The 17,338-nt window shown below is 59.8% G+C and overlaps 5 protein-coding genes across 5 annotated transcripts; 2 read left to right on the plus strand and 3 right to left on the minus strand.

The window, feature by feature from the left end:
* Positions 1 to 911: 911 nt before the first annotated feature.
* PLICBS_000797 (phosphatidylethanolamine N-methyltransferase) lies at positions 912 to 3,999 on the minus strand (the record flags this gene model as incomplete). Its single annotated transcript, XM_065599666.1, has 2 exons — positions 912 to 3,718; positions 3,810 to 3,999. 2 exons carry the CDS (start codon positions 3,997 to 3,999, stop codon positions 912 to 914), a joined length of 2,997 nt encoding a protein of 998 aa, XP_065455738.1.
* A 2,110-nt stretch (positions 4,000 to 6,109) lies between these two features.
* On the minus strand, positions 6,110 to 7,116 carry PLICBS_000798 (translation initiation factor eIF3 subunit g; the record flags this gene model as incomplete). Its single annotated transcript, XM_018318165.1, has 3 exons — positions 6,110 to 6,334; positions 6,393 to 7,023; positions 7,088 to 7,116. 3 exons carry the CDS (start codon positions 7,114 to 7,116, stop codon positions 6,110 to 6,112), a joined length of 885 nt encoding a protein of 294 aa, XP_018183690.1.
* Positions 7,117 to 8,099: 983 nt separating this feature from the next.
* PLICBS_000799 (uncharacterized protein) lies at positions 8,100 to 8,504 on the plus strand (the record flags this gene model as incomplete). The annotated part of the gene is made up of 1 exon (XM_018318164.1): positions 8,100 to 8,504. One exon carries the CDS (start codon positions 8,100 to 8,102, stop codon positions 8,502 to 8,504), a length of 405 nt encoding a protein of 134 aa, XP_018183689.1.
* Positions 8,505 to 10,435: 1,931 nt separating this feature from the next.
* PLICBS_000800 (uncharacterized protein) lies at positions 10,436 to 14,308 on the plus strand (the record flags this gene model as incomplete). Its single annotated transcript, XM_018318163.2, has 2 exons — positions 10,436 to 10,704; positions 10,759 to 14,308. The coding sequence occupies 2 exons, from the start codon at positions 10,436 to 10,438 to the stop codon at positions 14,306 to 14,308; spliced, it is 3,819 nt and encodes a 1,272-aa protein (XP_018183688.2).
* Positions 14,309 to 14,852: 544 nt separating this feature from the next.
* On the minus strand, positions 14,853 to 16,608 carry PLICBS_000801 (uncharacterized protein; the record flags this gene model as incomplete). The annotated part of the gene is made up of 2 exons (XM_018318162.2): positions 14,853 to 16,241; positions 16,297 to 16,608. The coding sequence occupies 2 exons, from the start codon at positions 16,606 to 16,608 to the stop codon at positions 14,853 to 14,855; spliced, it is 1,701 nt and encodes a 566-aa protein (XP_018183687.2).
* Between the last annotated feature and the right edge of the window lie 730 nt (positions 16,609 to 17,338).

The following is a 17,338-nucleotide window of genomic DNA, read 5'->3' on the forward strand; positions in this document are numbered from 1 at the left end:
CTGCCACCAACAACAACAACAACAACACGAGGAGGCCACACGGGGACACAGTGAGCCTCTGCTCCCCGTGTCCACACGCAGCCAGCACCAACCCCTGCAGCGCCTGCCCACCGCCCACAACATGGGAGTCCCGCCGTTTCATCCCACATTGAAAGGAGCGAGCATGGCCCCCCGCCATCGGTGGGGTGGGGAAGAGAACACAGAACCAGATGCTGCACGACGACGACGCGCCCCTCCACACTCGTCGTCTTGTTCGGACGAAGCGATAGCTTGCCTTGCCACTCCACGAAAGACAGCTCCCTCAGATTCACCGCGAACTAACCAACACCCTTGTTCCGTACGTGGCCCGCGCTTTCACCATGATAAGCTGATGCATCCGCGGTGCTGCACAATGGCGGCCCATCTGTTAGGTCCTAGGACAAAAAGACACATGGCTTGCTCTTTTGACGATTCCATGGCTTCGTTGTGTGGGGGAACCAACCCCCCTTCTCCACGTCGCATCCGAGCATCGCTACCAAGGATCGGACATGGCGATTGCCAGCCGGATAAGCGCCACGGCATGGGTTTCCGTCCATCGCGCGGCCCCAGGGCCTGCACGTCCAGGCATCTCGCCTTCATGGGCCATGGGGTCCCCCCCCCCCACCGTCCGCCAGACCCCCACGGCTCATCACACATTCCCCAGACGGCCAGCCCCATCGAGCCGCACGCCATCCAAGCCATCGCCGCCTATCCGGGGAAACGCCACGCTTCTTCACTCGGGATGCGGATGAATATGACGAATATGTTTTCCGCTCTGACAACGCTCTGCAATTGATCATTGGTATCTACCATCTATTCCGCCATTTTATGTTTTGTTTCCATCCCGCTAGTGTCCCTGTTCAGCGCTAACCCCCCATCTTCCGCTTGCCCGTCTATGCTTTGTGCGCCTCAAAGTCCAGCGCAGCTGGCGTTGTCGTGCCCTTGGAGTGCGACATGCTGTATGGGGCCTTGTCACTGTCAGCATTGAACACGACATCGTCAAAGGCGGGGTTGCTTACGAGGACCTCCTTGGCGTTGCAGATTCTCCACGCCAGCTTCCTCACGTTGCGGTCTGCCAGCACCACCGCCGGAGCAAACTCGATGCCAAACATCTCGCGGATGGCGTATACAATACGACGCGCGTACTTGCCATCCCGCTCCACGTGGCTGCCAAACGGCTCGTCCACCGAGCTCGGCGCGATGTCAGGGTCCCGGTCGAGGCAGTTCTTCACCACCGGGAGGATCGCCGACTCCACCGCCTTGGCGTACATGCCCTTGGCGTCCACGTCCACATCCTCCTCGGCAAACGGCCCGATCCGAATCTCAAACGGCTCCGAGATGGTCATGACGTTGTGGTTACCGTCGTGGTGGTACCGGAACTCAAACACGCCTTGCGTCCACCAAAGCTTGTCGCCTTGGAACAGCACTTCGCCTTCCACCAAGTTCGAGCCGGTCCTACCCTTGGCTGCCACGGCATGCTCCGCCACGACAATGCTGCTGTCAGCCGTCAGTGCATCGTAGCTGCCCGCGTTCGTCGGCGCCCAGCGGCCTAGGGACGAGACCTCGGTCGCCTCCCTTGAACGATTGTCTGTCACCATGTACAGGCCAATCCAGTCCTTGGCGCTGTGGTTCGCCGGAGCCCGCCACTTCACCTTGAGAGGTGAGCCGTACTCGTAGATCCTCGTCTTGACCTCCTTGGGGAACCGACCAGTCACGCTTTCCTTGCCCGAAGCACGGACGTCTCTCGTTGACGCCAGCACCGACACTGTGCCGTCGACGCTCAGTGTGTACTGCTTGGGGTCCAGACCCGCCAGGTCTGGCGCGATCCGCGTAAGGGTAAGACGCGCAGGTGCCATGTTGAAGAGGGCCGACGTGTCGCGGACAATCGTCTTGACGCCGGCCGCAAACTTGGGCCGTGCCGTGTCGAGGAAGTCCTCGACAAAGTGGGCCGTGTCGTCGAGGACCTTGTCCACGCTCTCCTGCCAGCCCTTGACGGGCGGCGGCAGCGACCGCTTGATGAACTTGGTGAGGCCAGCTTCCCTGCGCAGACTTCTGCCGTAGACCTTTTGCATGTGCGGTCTCTCGATGAAGGAGAGGTAGAAGATGGACAAGATCTGCGTGACAATGGCCATGATGAAGATGGACCTGCTCCACGTGATGAGGGCGCCGCCCCAGACGCCGGCCGTGCCGAAAATTCTCTCTGGGTTGTTGAGGAACCGGTAGATGGAAGTGTACGTGAGCTTGGCCTCCTGGTCGAAGAAGAAGTCACCACAGAACCACCCAAACTCGCCAAGGGAGTCGTACACGCTGAAAGCGGTCCAAAGCTGCAGTGCGACCAGGGACGCGCCCATGACGTGCTTGAGAAGCACGAGCCCGTAACCCCAGTCTGCGGGTGGCGAGTACATCTTCCAGCAGGCGGCGATGAAGGCCGTGTTGCACATGATCATGCTGATGTGATGCATGCCCTTCCATTGGCGCCATGCCTCACCGGCGCTCTCGCCGAACTTGAGGAAATGCCGCGTCCACATCTTGGTCTTGGATTGCCTGTCCAAGATGAGGCCGAGCCCGAGATGGTACCAGACGCGCCAGCCCAACGCGTGCGCCACGAAGAGGGCTTGCCAGATCGGGGTCGAGGGCGTCACGAGCGTCAGCACGGCTACGTAAAGAGGCAGAATGACGACGACACAGTCAGGCACGCGGAACAGGTCCATGTTGTTCAGGCCAACCATGTCATGCACTGCGGCGGGCGGATCATTGATAACGTAGGCCGGAGCGGTGGCGGAGGCGGACGAGCTCGGGCGGTCGGAAAAGGTCTCGTCATGGTGGTCGAGGGTGAGGGAGATGTCACTTTGACTCCGGGTCAGGGTTCTCGGCCGGGGAGGAGGCGGGTTGTATGTCTTCTCGATGTGCGGATTCTCCACAGTCACGAGGAAGGCGAACTGAGCGAGGTGCGCAACGATGGAGATGAAGAGCACCTCGTAGCTGGCGGCCATCATGGAGATGCCGTAGTAGCCGGCGTATCCGATCGAGTACATGGGGTGCGGCGCCATCTCAAACACACCGTCGAACGTCAGGTCTTGGTCGATGAGATAGAAGAAGTCACCCCAGTACCACGCAAAGTCTTTGACGACGCGGTGCGCGTCCAGCTTGACCCAGAGGTTGAAGCCAACAAGGGCGATGCCGAGCGCCCATCGCGCAAGACTCATGACAATGCCCTCGCCCTTGGGTGTGTGGCCACAGACGATGGCGAAGAGGCAGTAGGACACGAAATCACACATCAAGATCAGGTCGACGACCCTGCGGAAGACCAGCCACGTGTTGTACTCGAGAGGCGCCTTCTCGAATTCGTAGTCTTCCGGGATCTTTGCCTCGAGCTCTCGCTTGAGTAGTTTGTACAACCACGGGCGCGGGTTCTTGCCCGTCTTGGGGTCCTCGAAGAGCTTCCAGCGGCGCGCCCACGTGATGAGGCGGCGGTGGTGCGACTGGATGTGTAACAAGACGCCGATGCCGACGTTGTAAGCGGCGCGCCAGCAGAGGAAGATGAGGGCGAAGACGGGGCGCTTCCAGCCGGAGGGTAGCATGTAGGCAGCCAAGATATGCAAGGCGAGTATCCCGAGGACGAGCGCATCGGAAAGGTTCTTGGGTTGGCGGGGGTCTAGCAGCTGAGAGACCATGTCATGCGTCGTGGGCACGATGAAGACTGCTCGGGGACGCCATTGTCAGTGGGACGAACGTCTAGACAGACAGACGGGGCGGAGCATGCCACTGGACGTGGCTACCGGCTGGCGTACCTGTGCCATCTGGGGTGCGGCCGAATGTCTTTTTGCTCTTGACATTGTCCGCGTGCTCCCCATCGAGTGCCAGATTGCCCTCAGACGCGGCATGCTCGGGCTTCGAGGCCGGAGGGGTGTTGGCCGGTTCGCGAGCCTGCCGCAGGCGGAGCTCGCCCCCGTCGGAGGGCAGCTCTGCGGCGGTGCTCATAGTCGACGAATTGGTCCTGTTGAAAGCCAATGCGCGCGGGTCGAGACGCCGGAAGGTGGTTGAGGAATAACAAAGCGAGGGCGACGGGCGGGAGGGGCCCCAGGGTGCGGGAGGTGGCTTTAGTACTGATGCCTCTGGGGCGGGCGGGCAGTCACGGCAGTCTTGGTTTCGGTGCGGCGGACAGTGCTGTTAGTGGCGGACGTCCGCGGCGGCGCCAGGTACCCTAGGTACCTTTCCAGGTTCCAGGTTATGGGCCCGTAGTCAGCGTCGACAGCGGGCGGCTGCAGCAATGCAGCAGCACCACGGTGTGGGCGGCGTCGCGGGGTTAACTTAGTATGGGAAACCTGGTACCCGCAGGGGAGTCCGACGTCACAGTCTCCGCCGCCGGTGTGGAGGGCCTGCAGATGGGCGGGTTGCAGCGCAGCGAAGCCGCAGCGCCGTGCAGCAACCGCCAACGTGTGCAAGATGGTGCCGTCGGGTGCAAGCGGCCGTGGCGTGGGCGGGTGAGGTGTGAAGCCTGGATCTCGTCTGTCGCCGTTGATGGTGGTGGGATCGCAGAAGCCAGGAGGAGGAAGAGGGCTGACAAGGGTGCCAGTGAGCGTCAGGCAAGGGTTCGCCGCTCGCAAAGGGCTGGCACGTGTCTCGTGTCCCGTCTTGGGCGCGGGAGCCCGCAGCCTGCCATTCGGGAGCTGGACGTCACGATGGCTTTGATCCGCCGCGCCTCGAAAGCTTGTTGGCATTGAGATTGCCCATCGGGGGCCAGGGCTCGACTTGCACATGCGCGCAGCGACACGAGATGGCGGGCGAGGAGGCCGCCGGATTGGCCCATCGCCGGGGGGCCTTGCATGCCACCGATCCACTGGCAGGGCCGCCAGGTCACGTCCCCTCGAGTTGCCGTGGGCGAGCTCCGGGGGGGTAAGTTCCAGTTGGCAGTTGGCCTCCGGCAGTCTGCGTGTCGCAGAACAACCTGGAAGCCCTCAGGACGTTCTCATGGTACAAAGTACATAATATCATGCATACATTTGACGGTACCGGACTTGTATTGCCAATCAGGATGTCTGTTCAAGCAAGAAGGCCTGGCCCCACGTCTCCATGCCTTGTTAAAGCACAAGCAGGACAGATGGCCTTTCATTAGCGGCTGCAAGACGAGGCTGGAGCCCACGCTACCTTTCCCAGCGACCCCAATCCAGACGGGCTACGTACCAACGCAGGCTGGCTATCACCGGACGACCAAGTCCAGGGATGAGCGCAGATGGAATCTCCGCCCACGCGCGCAGCCTGTCTGGTTGGCTGCTCTATCCCCCCCCAGCCTCTGTCGACAGAGGGTCAAGCCAGGGGGACCAATTTCCTTTCCGCCAGGGCCGATTCGCGATTTGGTCCTGTCAATTCTGTTGGGAGCGGCCCGGCGCCCGGATATGACGAACTCAGGGCGGGTCTCCAGCGGTCAGGCCTCTGGAGCGCGACTCGCCAGTAGGATACGGGCAGTCGTCAATGTCACAACACCAAGACCCATTATCACAAGCCAAAAAGTTGTCGTTTTTGCAAAGTGGCGGCGCACCTCCAAACTCCACCCCATTCCTTACCCCGGGCGTTTGTGTTGCCCATGCCTAATAGAATGTAATGCCTCACCCTAGCATTCCCCAACCAATGTCATATGCGGGGCTTCGCACAGCATGGAAGCTCATAGTAACAGCAACCGCCGTCTTGTTGAGGACTTACACACAGGCCTGACACATGATCCTGATGACCAAACGGCATCGGATCAGACTTCCCTGTCTCGTGCACGGAGAGGTTCCAACCATGGTGGACAAAAGTTCGGCAACAATAGCCTGATGAGGAATGTCCCCTCCCGCAGGTGCATGCAGCCTGGGCGCGAAACCACCCAGACTCGCATCACCAGACAACTGGCATCTACGCAACCGATCAACGCTCCAGGAACCAATCCCGATTGCTCGACACAAGACCAGCCCGTGTGGTTTGACACACGGCGACTACGGCGACGAACACAGCACGAGGCACAGAACACGCAACCAGCTCAAGTCCAGACCAAAGCCGTGAAAATGCATTACCCGTACGTCCCCGACTACCTCGTCATGTCCAGAGAACCAGCCTACTGGGCCTTCTTGGCAAACTCGACCCTGAGAATGAGATGCTTGAAACCAAAACCGTCCATCTTGTTGCAGGCCTTGACGGCGTCGCCGCGGTCCGCAAAGCTGATGAAGGCAAAACCCTTGGCCATGCCCGTTTCCCGGTCCTTCGCAAGGAATACTCTCGTGACGCGGCCAAACCGCTCGAACATGTCCCGCAGCTCGCCCTCCTCTGCCATCTCGGAAACCTGATCGAGCCGTTAGCATGGCGTCCCCGCCACCATTCGAGACCGTTAGGACACTTACGTTGGTGACACGCAGCGTGGCAAAGTCGTCTCTCTCGCCAAACTTGCCGCCCATGCGCTCGCCGGCCGCGCCTGCAGCCCCGCGCAGGGCAGGCGGCACGTAGGAACCCTTCTTGCCAGCACCCGCAGCGCCGACCGACGGGTCGTCGCCCATGCCAGCGGCGACGTCTGCCGAGGCGCTCTCGCCGACGGGCGCCATCGTGTCCTTGTACGGACACCGGGCCGTGAAATGCTCGCCGTTGCAGATACGGCACTTGACCTTCTTGTCCTTGAGCTTGTCCTTCATCGACTGGGCGTTGGGGTCCTGGCTCTCGTCCTTGGCGTCCTTGCGCCAGTTGACGCTGGGGCGGAAGATGATGTTCTCGCCGACCGACGTCGTGTCGGCGGCCGGGCCCACGGGGTCCTTCTCGCTCTGACCAAACTTGCTCCACGTCTTGCGGTCGGCAACGCGGGGGTTGACGGTCTCGGTGTGCGTGACATAGCGGATGCGGCGCGTCGTCTTCACTTTTTGGCCCTCGTCATTGTAGCGGAATGTGATGATGGTCTTGGTGCCGTCCTTGTTGGAGATGGTCTGGGGGGGAGGCAGGTCGGTCGATGTTTCCTCGATATCATCATCGTCGGCCCAGTCGTGCCTATTTTCATGGTGGGGTTAGCAACCAGCTCTGCTCCGCGAGCACCACCGGGGGGTCGGCTCACTTGGGCTTGGGCGGCGCCGTGGTAGCCATGATGGAAACTTGTGTGTCTGAGCTCCTTGGGGTGATCGTGTCCGTTCCAGTCAGTCGCGCGTCGTTATCGGGGCCGTCAAACTGATGGGGTCGCGATCGTGGGGTTTCTCGTCGATGGATGAATTTCGCACTTTTTCGTGGTGCGGACTTGAGGCGTCGTGGGGCGAGCACGCGCCACAGATATTGTGGCTGGGCGATGAGTCACGTGCGGCAGAGGCAACAGAGCCGTTACGCGCCAACGTCCATTGTGCCTGCGCTTGGGCGAGTGGATTCGTCTAGCACCTTCAGTGAGCGCCCATGCGCCTTCAGTGAGGGGCTCCCGCTGTGTTTGAGTGGCTCGGTCCCTGTCAACGACTTTGACGCCGAGTCGCCAGGACCATGCCGTCAGTTCACCCGACGCCGATGGAATTATACTTTGGCCACTACCCGCCTCGTAGTGTCGCCTGTATCTCGGTCCCGGAGCGTCGACCACTGTTGGCGGCATGATTGACCACCCGCAAGCTCAGCCGCGCGAGCCGTCGAACCTTCAAGCCCATTCATGCCTCGTGTTGGAAGGCGATGCGGAGAGTGGCACCAGGTGTCCCCGGGTTTCCGTGTCTGGTGTGTTGGATTGCGTCAATTCTCAAATACCGAGGAATGATTCCAGGCGCGAATTGGCCTTCGCTCTTCGCGGCCAGCGCGAGCTAGCCAAGCGTTCTGGTGGATGGCGCGACCGCGACGCACCCCAGAGCCAAGGGTGGCGCAGCAGTGACCTGCTGTGCCCATGCTTCCACGTAATCCCTCGGCGGCCGACCTCCCGACTGTGGCAGTGGGTGGCGCCAACCCATCCGGTGACACATGGAGAGTTTCGACTGCGGCCGTCTTTTAATCGGCACCTCCCTCGCAACGGTTCTCCGCATCTCCCCATCATCATCCATCGCCAGTGCAGAATTGCTCCCGCCGACAAGCCGTGCTTCATCCGACTGTCGCAACAACACACCGACATGGCTAGCAAGCCCGACGCGCCGCCGCCCTATGGAGGCCCCCCACAGGCGCCTAAGCCGACCTACGGAAACGAATCGCCTGGTCCATACGGCCAGGACCAGCGGCAGGGCTATTATCCTCCCGGTGGACCTTCCGGGCCGCAACAGAACTACTATCAGCAGCAGGGGCCGCAACAAGGATACTACCAGCCGGGTCCGCAGATGGGATACTACAATCAGCAACAGGGACCGTACCCCTCCGGTCAAGGCCCATATCCGCCCCAAGGCCAGTATGGTCCCGGTCCCGGAGGGTACCAGCAAGGCCCTGGTTATGTTCCGCAGCAGAGGCAAAGTGCAGCGCCGGGTCTTTGTGGAGGCCTGTTAGCTGGTCTGGCGTGCTGTTGCTGCTTGGATCTCCTGTTCTAAGGATGCGAGGTGAGTCGCCTGGACGGTGAAGCTGCTGTTCCTCACCGGGCATGTCGCGTGCTAACAAGGCTTTTGACAGCTTGCCTACATGCGAACTTGAGACAAGACAATCCCAGTCTTGCATCTCGCTTATTCGCAACATAGCGGACGGTAGAACGCACCAAGTGCACAGAGTCTTTGGAAGGCGCGCACGCCTCGGTCGAGGTTTCAGGCTGGAGTTTGCTTTTTCGACAGCAGCTCAGCTTAGCCACGGAGTTCGATACGGCGTTTTGGACGGAAAGTAATATCCAGAGGGTTCTTACTATGGTGCTGCGTGTATTCATAGCAGGGCATTGTTTTGTTGCATGGAATACCAAACATGATTATGCGCCCGTGTTTGCTCCTGTTTGCTTCTGGCTGTTGCGTTTACCAGGTACACGCGTGCTTGCAGTGGGTATTGATAAGTTTGGTGGCTCTCAGATGAATGACGGGGCTTGGAACTTGTTCGTTGGCTTACTATACTGTACAAGACAGCCGCGTTTTCGTACCTGAATGGATGTGAGATGAGCAGTGAACGGTGAGATGATAGACATTGGGTCTATCTGATACTTTGTAGTACCCTGGACCGCAGTCATGCAGTGATGAGTTGCGACAGCTACTGGTGAACGTGCACCATGCAGCCACGGACGCGACATGTTGGAGACTGGATGCGCCGACGGGGCTGCGAAGATTTGTCTTAGGTACCTGCTCGCCATGAAGGGTCGCTTATCGGAACGTGAGACTGATCGTCGAGCATCCATTTGCGACTTGCGGAAGACCACGAACGCTTTAATGTCACGTGCGAATTGAACGGTTGCGGGCCTGGGATTGCACGAGGTCGTCATTGCTGCGTCATGTCCAACGGTAGCACGACAGGTGCCGGTAACATGGTTCAACATGCATTTCGGCCCCTGCCTTGACCGACCCGAGCGTTCGGTATTGGAGATATATCGTATGACAGGAGCGGTGGCGTGGGGTCCCGAGCAAGCATATCAGGAAAGTTTGCGGGCTGGGTAGGTAGCATTGTCGGGCTCATGACTCTCCGCCTGCTACCCGAGCAGGATCGTCGTGTTCGGCGGAGCCGAGACCACGGGGGACTCTCTGGCGTTTGTTTCGCGGCTGTGCCCTGTCTGCCAACGGGCCTGTGCGTGCGCGTCGTCTTGGGGGTTTGGGAGACGCCATGCGCACAACGCAGCGCTTCGACGTTGATGACAGCCATGGGCTCCTGGACAACACAATACAAGTTGGGGAAAAGTGCTCCGGGCCGCTCCTCCACTCGTTTGGCGGGATGATGTCGCTGGCGCCGAGCTTGCCTGCGAGCCACTGAGAGGAGCGCGGGCCGACGCCACTAGACGGCTCTGAAGCACCTGCAGTGGAGGCCTTCTCCGCCATCCCGTCATGGTTATTGGGCAGTGACGGGTCTAAACGCTGCCATCCCAGGGCAATTTCCTGGTTCAGCTGGAGTCGCAGGGGCCACGCTCTGCTTGCCCCCCCTGGAGCGGCCGCCAATGCAGCCTCTGATGTCACGACTGCACCTCTTCCCGGTCCTGAGACACCTCCCAGACCGCCAATCACGACGCGCCCACTCGCTTGGAAGGGCGAAGCCCACCTGTATTAAGCCAACCTAACCACCATCACGCCCATCGTCGCCCTTTATTTTCCTGAGACCCCAAACTTCACGGGCGGTCCTGCTTGTCTGCCTGCACGACTGGCCAGCTGGATTTTTGGAACCCGCCCGGCTCGTGCCCTATACATCATAGTCACAGGAGACGGCGTCCACACCGTTCTTGTTCGCCCGCCTGGGCAGCGAATACTTACTTCCTCGAGTTCCCCTCTCGCACCGCTGACATCATACCCCGACCTACATCCTTCGACACTCCAAATTATACATATCGACCCCTCGCAAGTCGGCCATGGCTGGCTTCGCGCATGGGGCTGCGCTGCCATGGGCGGGAGCAGCCGCGTACCCCACCTACGACATTCCCGACTCCCTGACCAGCTTCTCCCGAGCGGCTCTCGTGCCGAGAGCCACTGACGATGCTACTGACCCCGGAAGCAAGTCGAAGAGCTCCCAGGGCATCGGTATCGTCAGTTTTCTCACAGCCATTGGTGTCGCTGCTGCCATTTTCGCAGCTCAGTTCCTCGTCTTTGTGCTGTTACGAAACAAGCTGGCTCGCATCTTGTGAGCTGAAACGTCCATGCTTCAGGCACTATATCTTGGCTGACCTTCTCATAGCAAACCAAAGACGTATTTGGTTCCCGAGCGCGAGCGAACGGAGTCTCCTCCAAGTAACACTTTGGCAATGATCAAGGCCCTTATTAAATACGATGATCGAGAAGTCATCAACAAGTGCGGTCTCGACGCCTACTTCTTCCTACGCTACCTGAAAACACTCCTGGTCATCTTTGTCCCTATATGCGCTATTGTATTGCCAGTCCTCATCCCTATCAACTACGTGGGCGGCAGGGGCCACAAGGTCGATGTCAACGATAACGCAGCGAGGAGCAACAACAATACCCCGACAGGACTCGATACACTCGCATGGCAGAATGTGAGCTCAAGCAACACTAGCCGCTACACGGCTCACCTCGTCATGGGAATTCTCGTCATCATCTGGGTTTGCGCCGTCTTTTTCTTCGAGTTGCGGGTCTACATCAAGGTTCGGCAGGACTACCTTACGAGCGCTGAGCATAGGCTACGCGCGTCTGCCACCACCGTGCTGGTTGGCTCGATCCCAGACAAGTGGCTCAGCGAAGAAGCCCTCAGGGGGCTTTTCGACGTCTTCCCCGGAGGGGTCAGAAACATATGGCTCAATCGTGACCTGACCAAGCTGCTCGATAAAATCTCTGACCGAGACAGTGTTCACTCCAAGCTTGAGTCCGCCGAAACCGACCTCATCAAAGCCGCAAAGAAGGCACAGCTGAAAAAACGAGACGCCGAAGAAAGGAAGGAGCGTAAGAAGCACAACCTCAAGGCTCCTACAAAGGAGCAAAAGGCCGCTCGGGACAAGGAAGACGACGACAGAGCCAAGGAACTGGCAAACAGCGGCCAAGGGACCGATTCTGGCGACCAGCACGAAGTCCCCCATACGGTAGGGGAAGGGGTGCTCGAGTCGGAAAGGGATCTCGAAGGGCAGCATGGCCATGGCCATGATGAAGGCGACCGCAAAAAGGCCAAAGGTCACCGCATGCTCGGCGTCGTGAACCCGCTTGCCATGGTTGGCAAAGGACTTCGAAACGCCGGCAACGAGGTCAACGACACGTTGGGGACTAGCAACGGCTTCATGAATGCTGGCCCGACAACGCAACGGGTGCCAACAAGCCAAGCAACTGGCACTGGATCCGTCCAGAACGCCGGGGAGCAGGCGGTTGAGTCGAGACGGCCCACTGTGTCGTTCGAAGCGCAACGCAGCCTCTCACGTGCACCATCGACTATATCGGAAAGCTCGACGAAGGCCATCCAGAAGAAGATGAGTCGAAATGCTGCTGCAGGAAACACGGTCCGAGTCTTGGAAAACCCCGACGACATGATCTCTCGCCACGAAACCAAGTTCTGGCAATTCTGGAAACCTCCCACAGGCGGATATGCCAACCCTGTGCCTCAAGGCGCGGCAGCCGAAGAGTACCTGGCCAAGAAGGCTGAGAACCCAAAAACGTTTGGGCAAGCAGTCAAGAACTTCATTCCGTTCATGGGAAAAAGCGAAGACGAGGAGCCCGTGGAGTACCCCGAGGCGCACAATCCCGATTATCAACAGGACGACGACAGTGAAGCGGAGTGGGCAAGGTATCTTAAGAAGAAGGATCGCCCCACGCATCGTCTGCCCCCTTTCGGAGTCAAGTGGCTGCCAGGACTGCCCTTGTTCAACAAAAAGGTTGACACGATATATTGGTGCCGCGAAGAGCTTGCGCGCCTGAACATGGAAATCGAGGAGGACCAGAAACATCCTGAGCGCTTCCCGCTGATGCCGTCGGCCTTTGTGCAGTTCAACCACCAGGTCGCCGCACACATGACTTGCCAAAGCGTTGTCCATCACTTGCCGCGTCAAATGTCGCCCCGCATGATCGAGATTTCTCCGCGAGACGTCCTTTGGGATAACATGGCTCTCAACTGGTGGCAGGAATGGCTTCGGTCAGGCATCGTAACTCTCACAGTCTTTGCCATGGTCTTCCTGTGGGCCATCCCCGTTGCTTGGACAGCGGCTTTGAGCCAGCTCGACAAGATCATCGCCGATGCGGACTGGGCCGGTCCTCTCAGAGACAACAAGACGATATCAAACCTTATCAAGGCCATTGCAGGTGTCTTGCCAGCCGCCACGCTCGCACTCTTGCTTATCCTCGTTCCCATCATACTCAGCTTGCTGGCAAAGTTCAAGGGTGCCAAGACTGGAGCTCAGAGAAGCGAGTTCGTGCAGGTCTACTACTTTGTATTCCTGTTTGTCCAAGTCTTCCTTGTCGTCTCGATCGCGTCTTTCTTTGCGCGATCTATCACGGAACTGATCGAAAACATCAAGCGGCTACAGTCGGTTACGAATGTGTTGAACCTGCTTGCGGACAATCTTCCTGCGGCCGCAAACTACTTCTTCTCCTACATGGTCCTCCAGGCTCTGTCGACAAGCTCCGGTACGCTGCTCCAGGTCGGGGCGCTGCTCATGTGGTTCATAGTTGCCCCCCTGTTCGACAGCACGGCACGGAACAAGTGGACACGAAACACGTCGCTCAACGATATCAATTGGGGCTCCTTCTTCCCCGTCTACACCAACTTCGCCTGCATCGGCCTGATATACTGCGTCATTTCGCCGTTGATTTCCATCTTTGCAGTCATCACGTTTAGTTTACTGTGGCTTGCTCAGAGGTACGCCATGCTGTACGTCAACAGGTTCGAAATGGACACGGGCGGCGTGCTTTACCCGCGCGCCATCAACCAGACCTTCACGGGCATTTACTTCATGGAGCTTTGCATGGCGGGCCTATTTTTCATCGTCCAGGACGCAGACGGAACACACACTTGCACCCCGCATGGTGTCATCATGCTGGTGGTTCTGATCTTGACAATCATCTACCAGGTCCTCCTGAACATATCTTTCTCGCCGCTGTTCAGATACCTGCCAATGACGTTTGAGGATGAAGCTGTCCTGCGAGACGAAGCCTTCCAGCGAGCTCAGGACGTTCGCTTCGGCCTCCTTCGGGATGCGTCGCAAGGTGACGATGAGGACGAAACAGGAAGCTTACGGGAAAAGCTTTCGCGGCCGTCAGGCAGTGACAAGGACATTGAACTGCAGGACCTGGACCCGCAACGGCGAACGCAGGGCCAGATGCTCCGCAGCCACGTAAAGCAGGTCGGCAACTGGGCCAAGGGCGGTGGCAAGCAGGTTGGCAACTGGGCCAAGGACGGCGGCCAGCAGCTTCGAAAGTTGAAGGGCATCGGGGACAACACCCGAGCGGCTCGTTATCGCCGGGAGCAACGCCAGAAGGATCTCGAGTCACAGCGCGCGATAGGGGACGCCTTGTTTGGCGGCGTCCACGACGACATCGAGGATCTGACGCCCGAGGAGAGGGATATCCTTACGCAACACGCATTCCAGCACTACGCCCTGCGAGCCAGACGTCCGACGGTCTGGATCCCGCGCGACGACCTCGGGGTTAGCGAGGATGAGATTCATCGGACCAAGGCCTACAGCGAGCACATCTGGATCAGCAACGAGGGTACGGCCCTCGATAGCAAAGTGCGTGTCGTGTACGGAAAGAACCCGCCCGACTTTTCCGAGGTGGACATCATCAACCTGTAGTCGTTGAAGAGTTTGTTTTGAGAACTTCTATGGACAGCCATGCATGAGAGCCGGGCCCAGGCGGGTGGGAGGATGATTTGCATAGCGTGCGAAGGTGTTGGCTCACTGCGGTTTTCGCCCCTTTGAAGGGGCTTCAGGATAGTTGGCACGTTTGCATCCGACGTCACGAACACGGAGCGTCTTTTTTTGAGTGCCGCCAGAAGGCACGCGACTCTTGAGAAATATATAGAACTTTATGTCTAATTATGCGAGGTATTTGGTGATAAATTTGAAACGCCCATGCTCGATGCTCCCTCTATGCCTCTGCCGTCGCACTCGCAGCGTGTGAGCCGGTGCCGGGGGCCCCTTTTTACATCTCCATCGCCATGTAAATGAAACGCCATCATCAGTCGTCCTCCCATGTGAATAACGCTGCAAACATCGCGCCGAGGAATCAATGTCCCTCCCTGCGCGACTGTTATATGTAAAAGCCCCCAATCCAAGAAAAGAAGAGTGCTTTCCTCCCAAAAACGAAAAATTGGCGTCAAGTGCAAGCGCGCCAGGTCTATGACGAGGCTAAGCGCTTGCTCTTCTCAGCCTTCATAGTGGACTCCACCTCCTCGCGGAGGATGCGGTTGAAGTCGTCCGGGTTGTCGAGGTAGAGGTGGTGCCCAGCCTTGGGGACGACGACAACGCGGGCGCTGCCGTTCTCGGCGCGCTTCTCCTCGGCGGAGGCGTTGGAGAGGGCCTTGGCGCGAGCCTCCTTGAGCTTCTCCGCGGCCGCGAGGCCGCCAGCTACGTCCATCCAGTCGTTTTCACCATACATGAAGACGACGGGGATGCCCGTCTCCTTTGCAAGCGATGATGCGGGCGAGGCGGAGCGGTCGCTGCTGTGGGCCTCGCCGTTGGCCGAGGGCGGCGGGAGCGGCTGTCTGCCGATCTCCTGGATGCGGTTGATGACTGGCCGGCGCGCATAGGCGCCGGGAGCGAGGATGTAGGCGAGGGCGTACTCGCCGCTGCCCTTTTGCTTGAAGATGGAGAAGGAGTAGTCATGGAGGGCCTGGGCTTCGTTGGCAGGCAGGTGGTTGAATCGGCGGGAGCTCCAGCCGGAGACGAAGCGCGGGCCGAGCGGCCCCGCCATGCGGACGATGCTGAAGGGGGAGACATTGGCGTCCCACAGCCAGACCAGCCAGCCGGGGAGTGGTCGCTTAGGTGCAGCGGCCGCGGCCGTGTCCTTGCCGGGCTTTTGTGGGGTCGCGGCAGAGTTGGACGTTTCGGTGGTAGACTGCTGGTCTTGAGTGAACTCGTTCTCGAGGGTGGATTCGCCAGGCTCGGGCATAGCAGCGTTGACGGCGTAGGGGTCCTCGGGGATGCCGACCGGGGATGCGAGGATGAGCTTCTTGAGATGGCCGGGGTACTTGATGGCGTACGAGACGGCGAGGTAGCCACCGAGAGAGTGGCCTAGGAGCGTGAAGCGCTCGATCTTGCGGGCCTTGCGCCACTCCTCGAGGGCGTCAATGAACCAGTTCTCGGCCTCAATGACCTGCTGCTCCTTATCCTTGGCGTGAATCTTGAACGGGGGCCGTGACGAGTTGCCCATGCCGAGCATGTCGAGGGCGTAGAGGCGCAGGCCGGGGATACGGGTGATGGGCTCAAAGTTGTTGTAGAAGAAGCCGAGGCCCGCACCGTAACCGTGGACCATGACGAGCGTCTCCTCGGGCTCCTCGCCGACGCGCTCGACGCAGACCTCATTCAGGGCGCGGTTCTTGCCAGAGAGCTGGACTAGGGAGCGTCGCCAGACGCGGGTGCCGAAGGGGTCGGCATTTCCGGCCGTTGAGCTCGCGGATGAGGAGGAGGATAATACGGGCTTGGTCAGGCTGTCGACGGCCTCGCGGAGGTGGGGGATGAGGGAGAGGACGTTTCGCTCGGCCATGGGAGGCGTGACGCTGGTCCACTGCTGACGGTCAGCATACGACTGATATTGGAGTTGAGGTCAAGGAAGTGCGTACCCATTGGTAGGCGGCATCTTTGTAGCCTAGGGGAAAGTAGGCCGCGGACGGCCGTTGAGGCCTCTGCTGGGCGCGGAGGTCCTCGGTGGCGTGGGGACCAGCCTCGTGGGGATGCTGGGTCCGCACCGAACCCTCGGTGGTAGTCATCCTGGCGGCGGTGGGAGAAGACGAAGAGGTCGGGGCGTGTATGACGACGGTTGTGTAGTTAGAGGACGTCGCGGGGGAGGGCGAGGGCGGCGAGGGGGAGGCGGCGAGGGACGAGAGGCGCGTCGTTCGCTGCAGTACCGCTGTCGCGACTTGGGTCTTGAGCATGGCGGAGGGGCGGCGGCGGGCGGGAAGCGGGTGAGCCGGGAGCTTTATGCGAAAAGCGCCCCAGCAAACCCGACCCTGTAACGAAGAGTTAAAACCAAGCTACTGCTGGTGGTGCTGCGCGCTGGGCGGGAAACGGGCTGTCGTGTCCGGTTCTGTCTGCCGGGGCGGGCAGGCGGGCGGCGTTGCAGGTCCGGATGTCGCAAAGTCCGCACGCACGCAGGGGAGATGCCGGGACGGCCAACGGGATGGAAAGTGGATGACGAAGCGCGTACACTGAGTCGTCGCAGTGGTGACGCAGGCCACTTGCTTTGCTGGGCTGGCTTGGTTCGGAGTTAACGCAGGCCGGGCAGTTGTTCGGATTTTGGGTCGCCCCGGAAGCCGGCGCTATTGCCCGTGTAAGCGTGCGCGCTGGAGGATGCCACGGTTGCTGCTGGAATCAGGCACACGCGGGCGCTGGCGCCGAGGAGGGAGGCTCTGTGCGGTCCGTTTATTGCGGCGTGTCCGAGGGGGGGGGGGCGGGCGGTTCGCGTCAATCGGGGGGAGGGATGGAGGGACAGAGAGCAGAGGGTCAGAATTAAAGAAGGCCAGACAAGTTGGACGCGGCTCGCTTTTTCTGGCTGGTTCGGGCTGGGCCGGGTGCCGGTCGTGTCGGCGGTACCCTGCGCAGTTTTTTTGCCATGTGTCAAGGCATTGGATCAAGACGACCCCTTCACCACCTCGCTATTGCGCG

This window comes from Purpureocillium lilacinum, assembly GCF_023168085.1.
Source record: "Purpureocillium lilacinum CBS 284.36 DNA, scaffold_1, whole genome shotgun sequence".
NCBI classification, from domain to species: Eukaryota; Fungi; Ascomycota; class Sordariomycetes; order Hypocreales; family Ophiocordycipitaceae; genus Purpureocillium; species Purpureocillium lilacinum.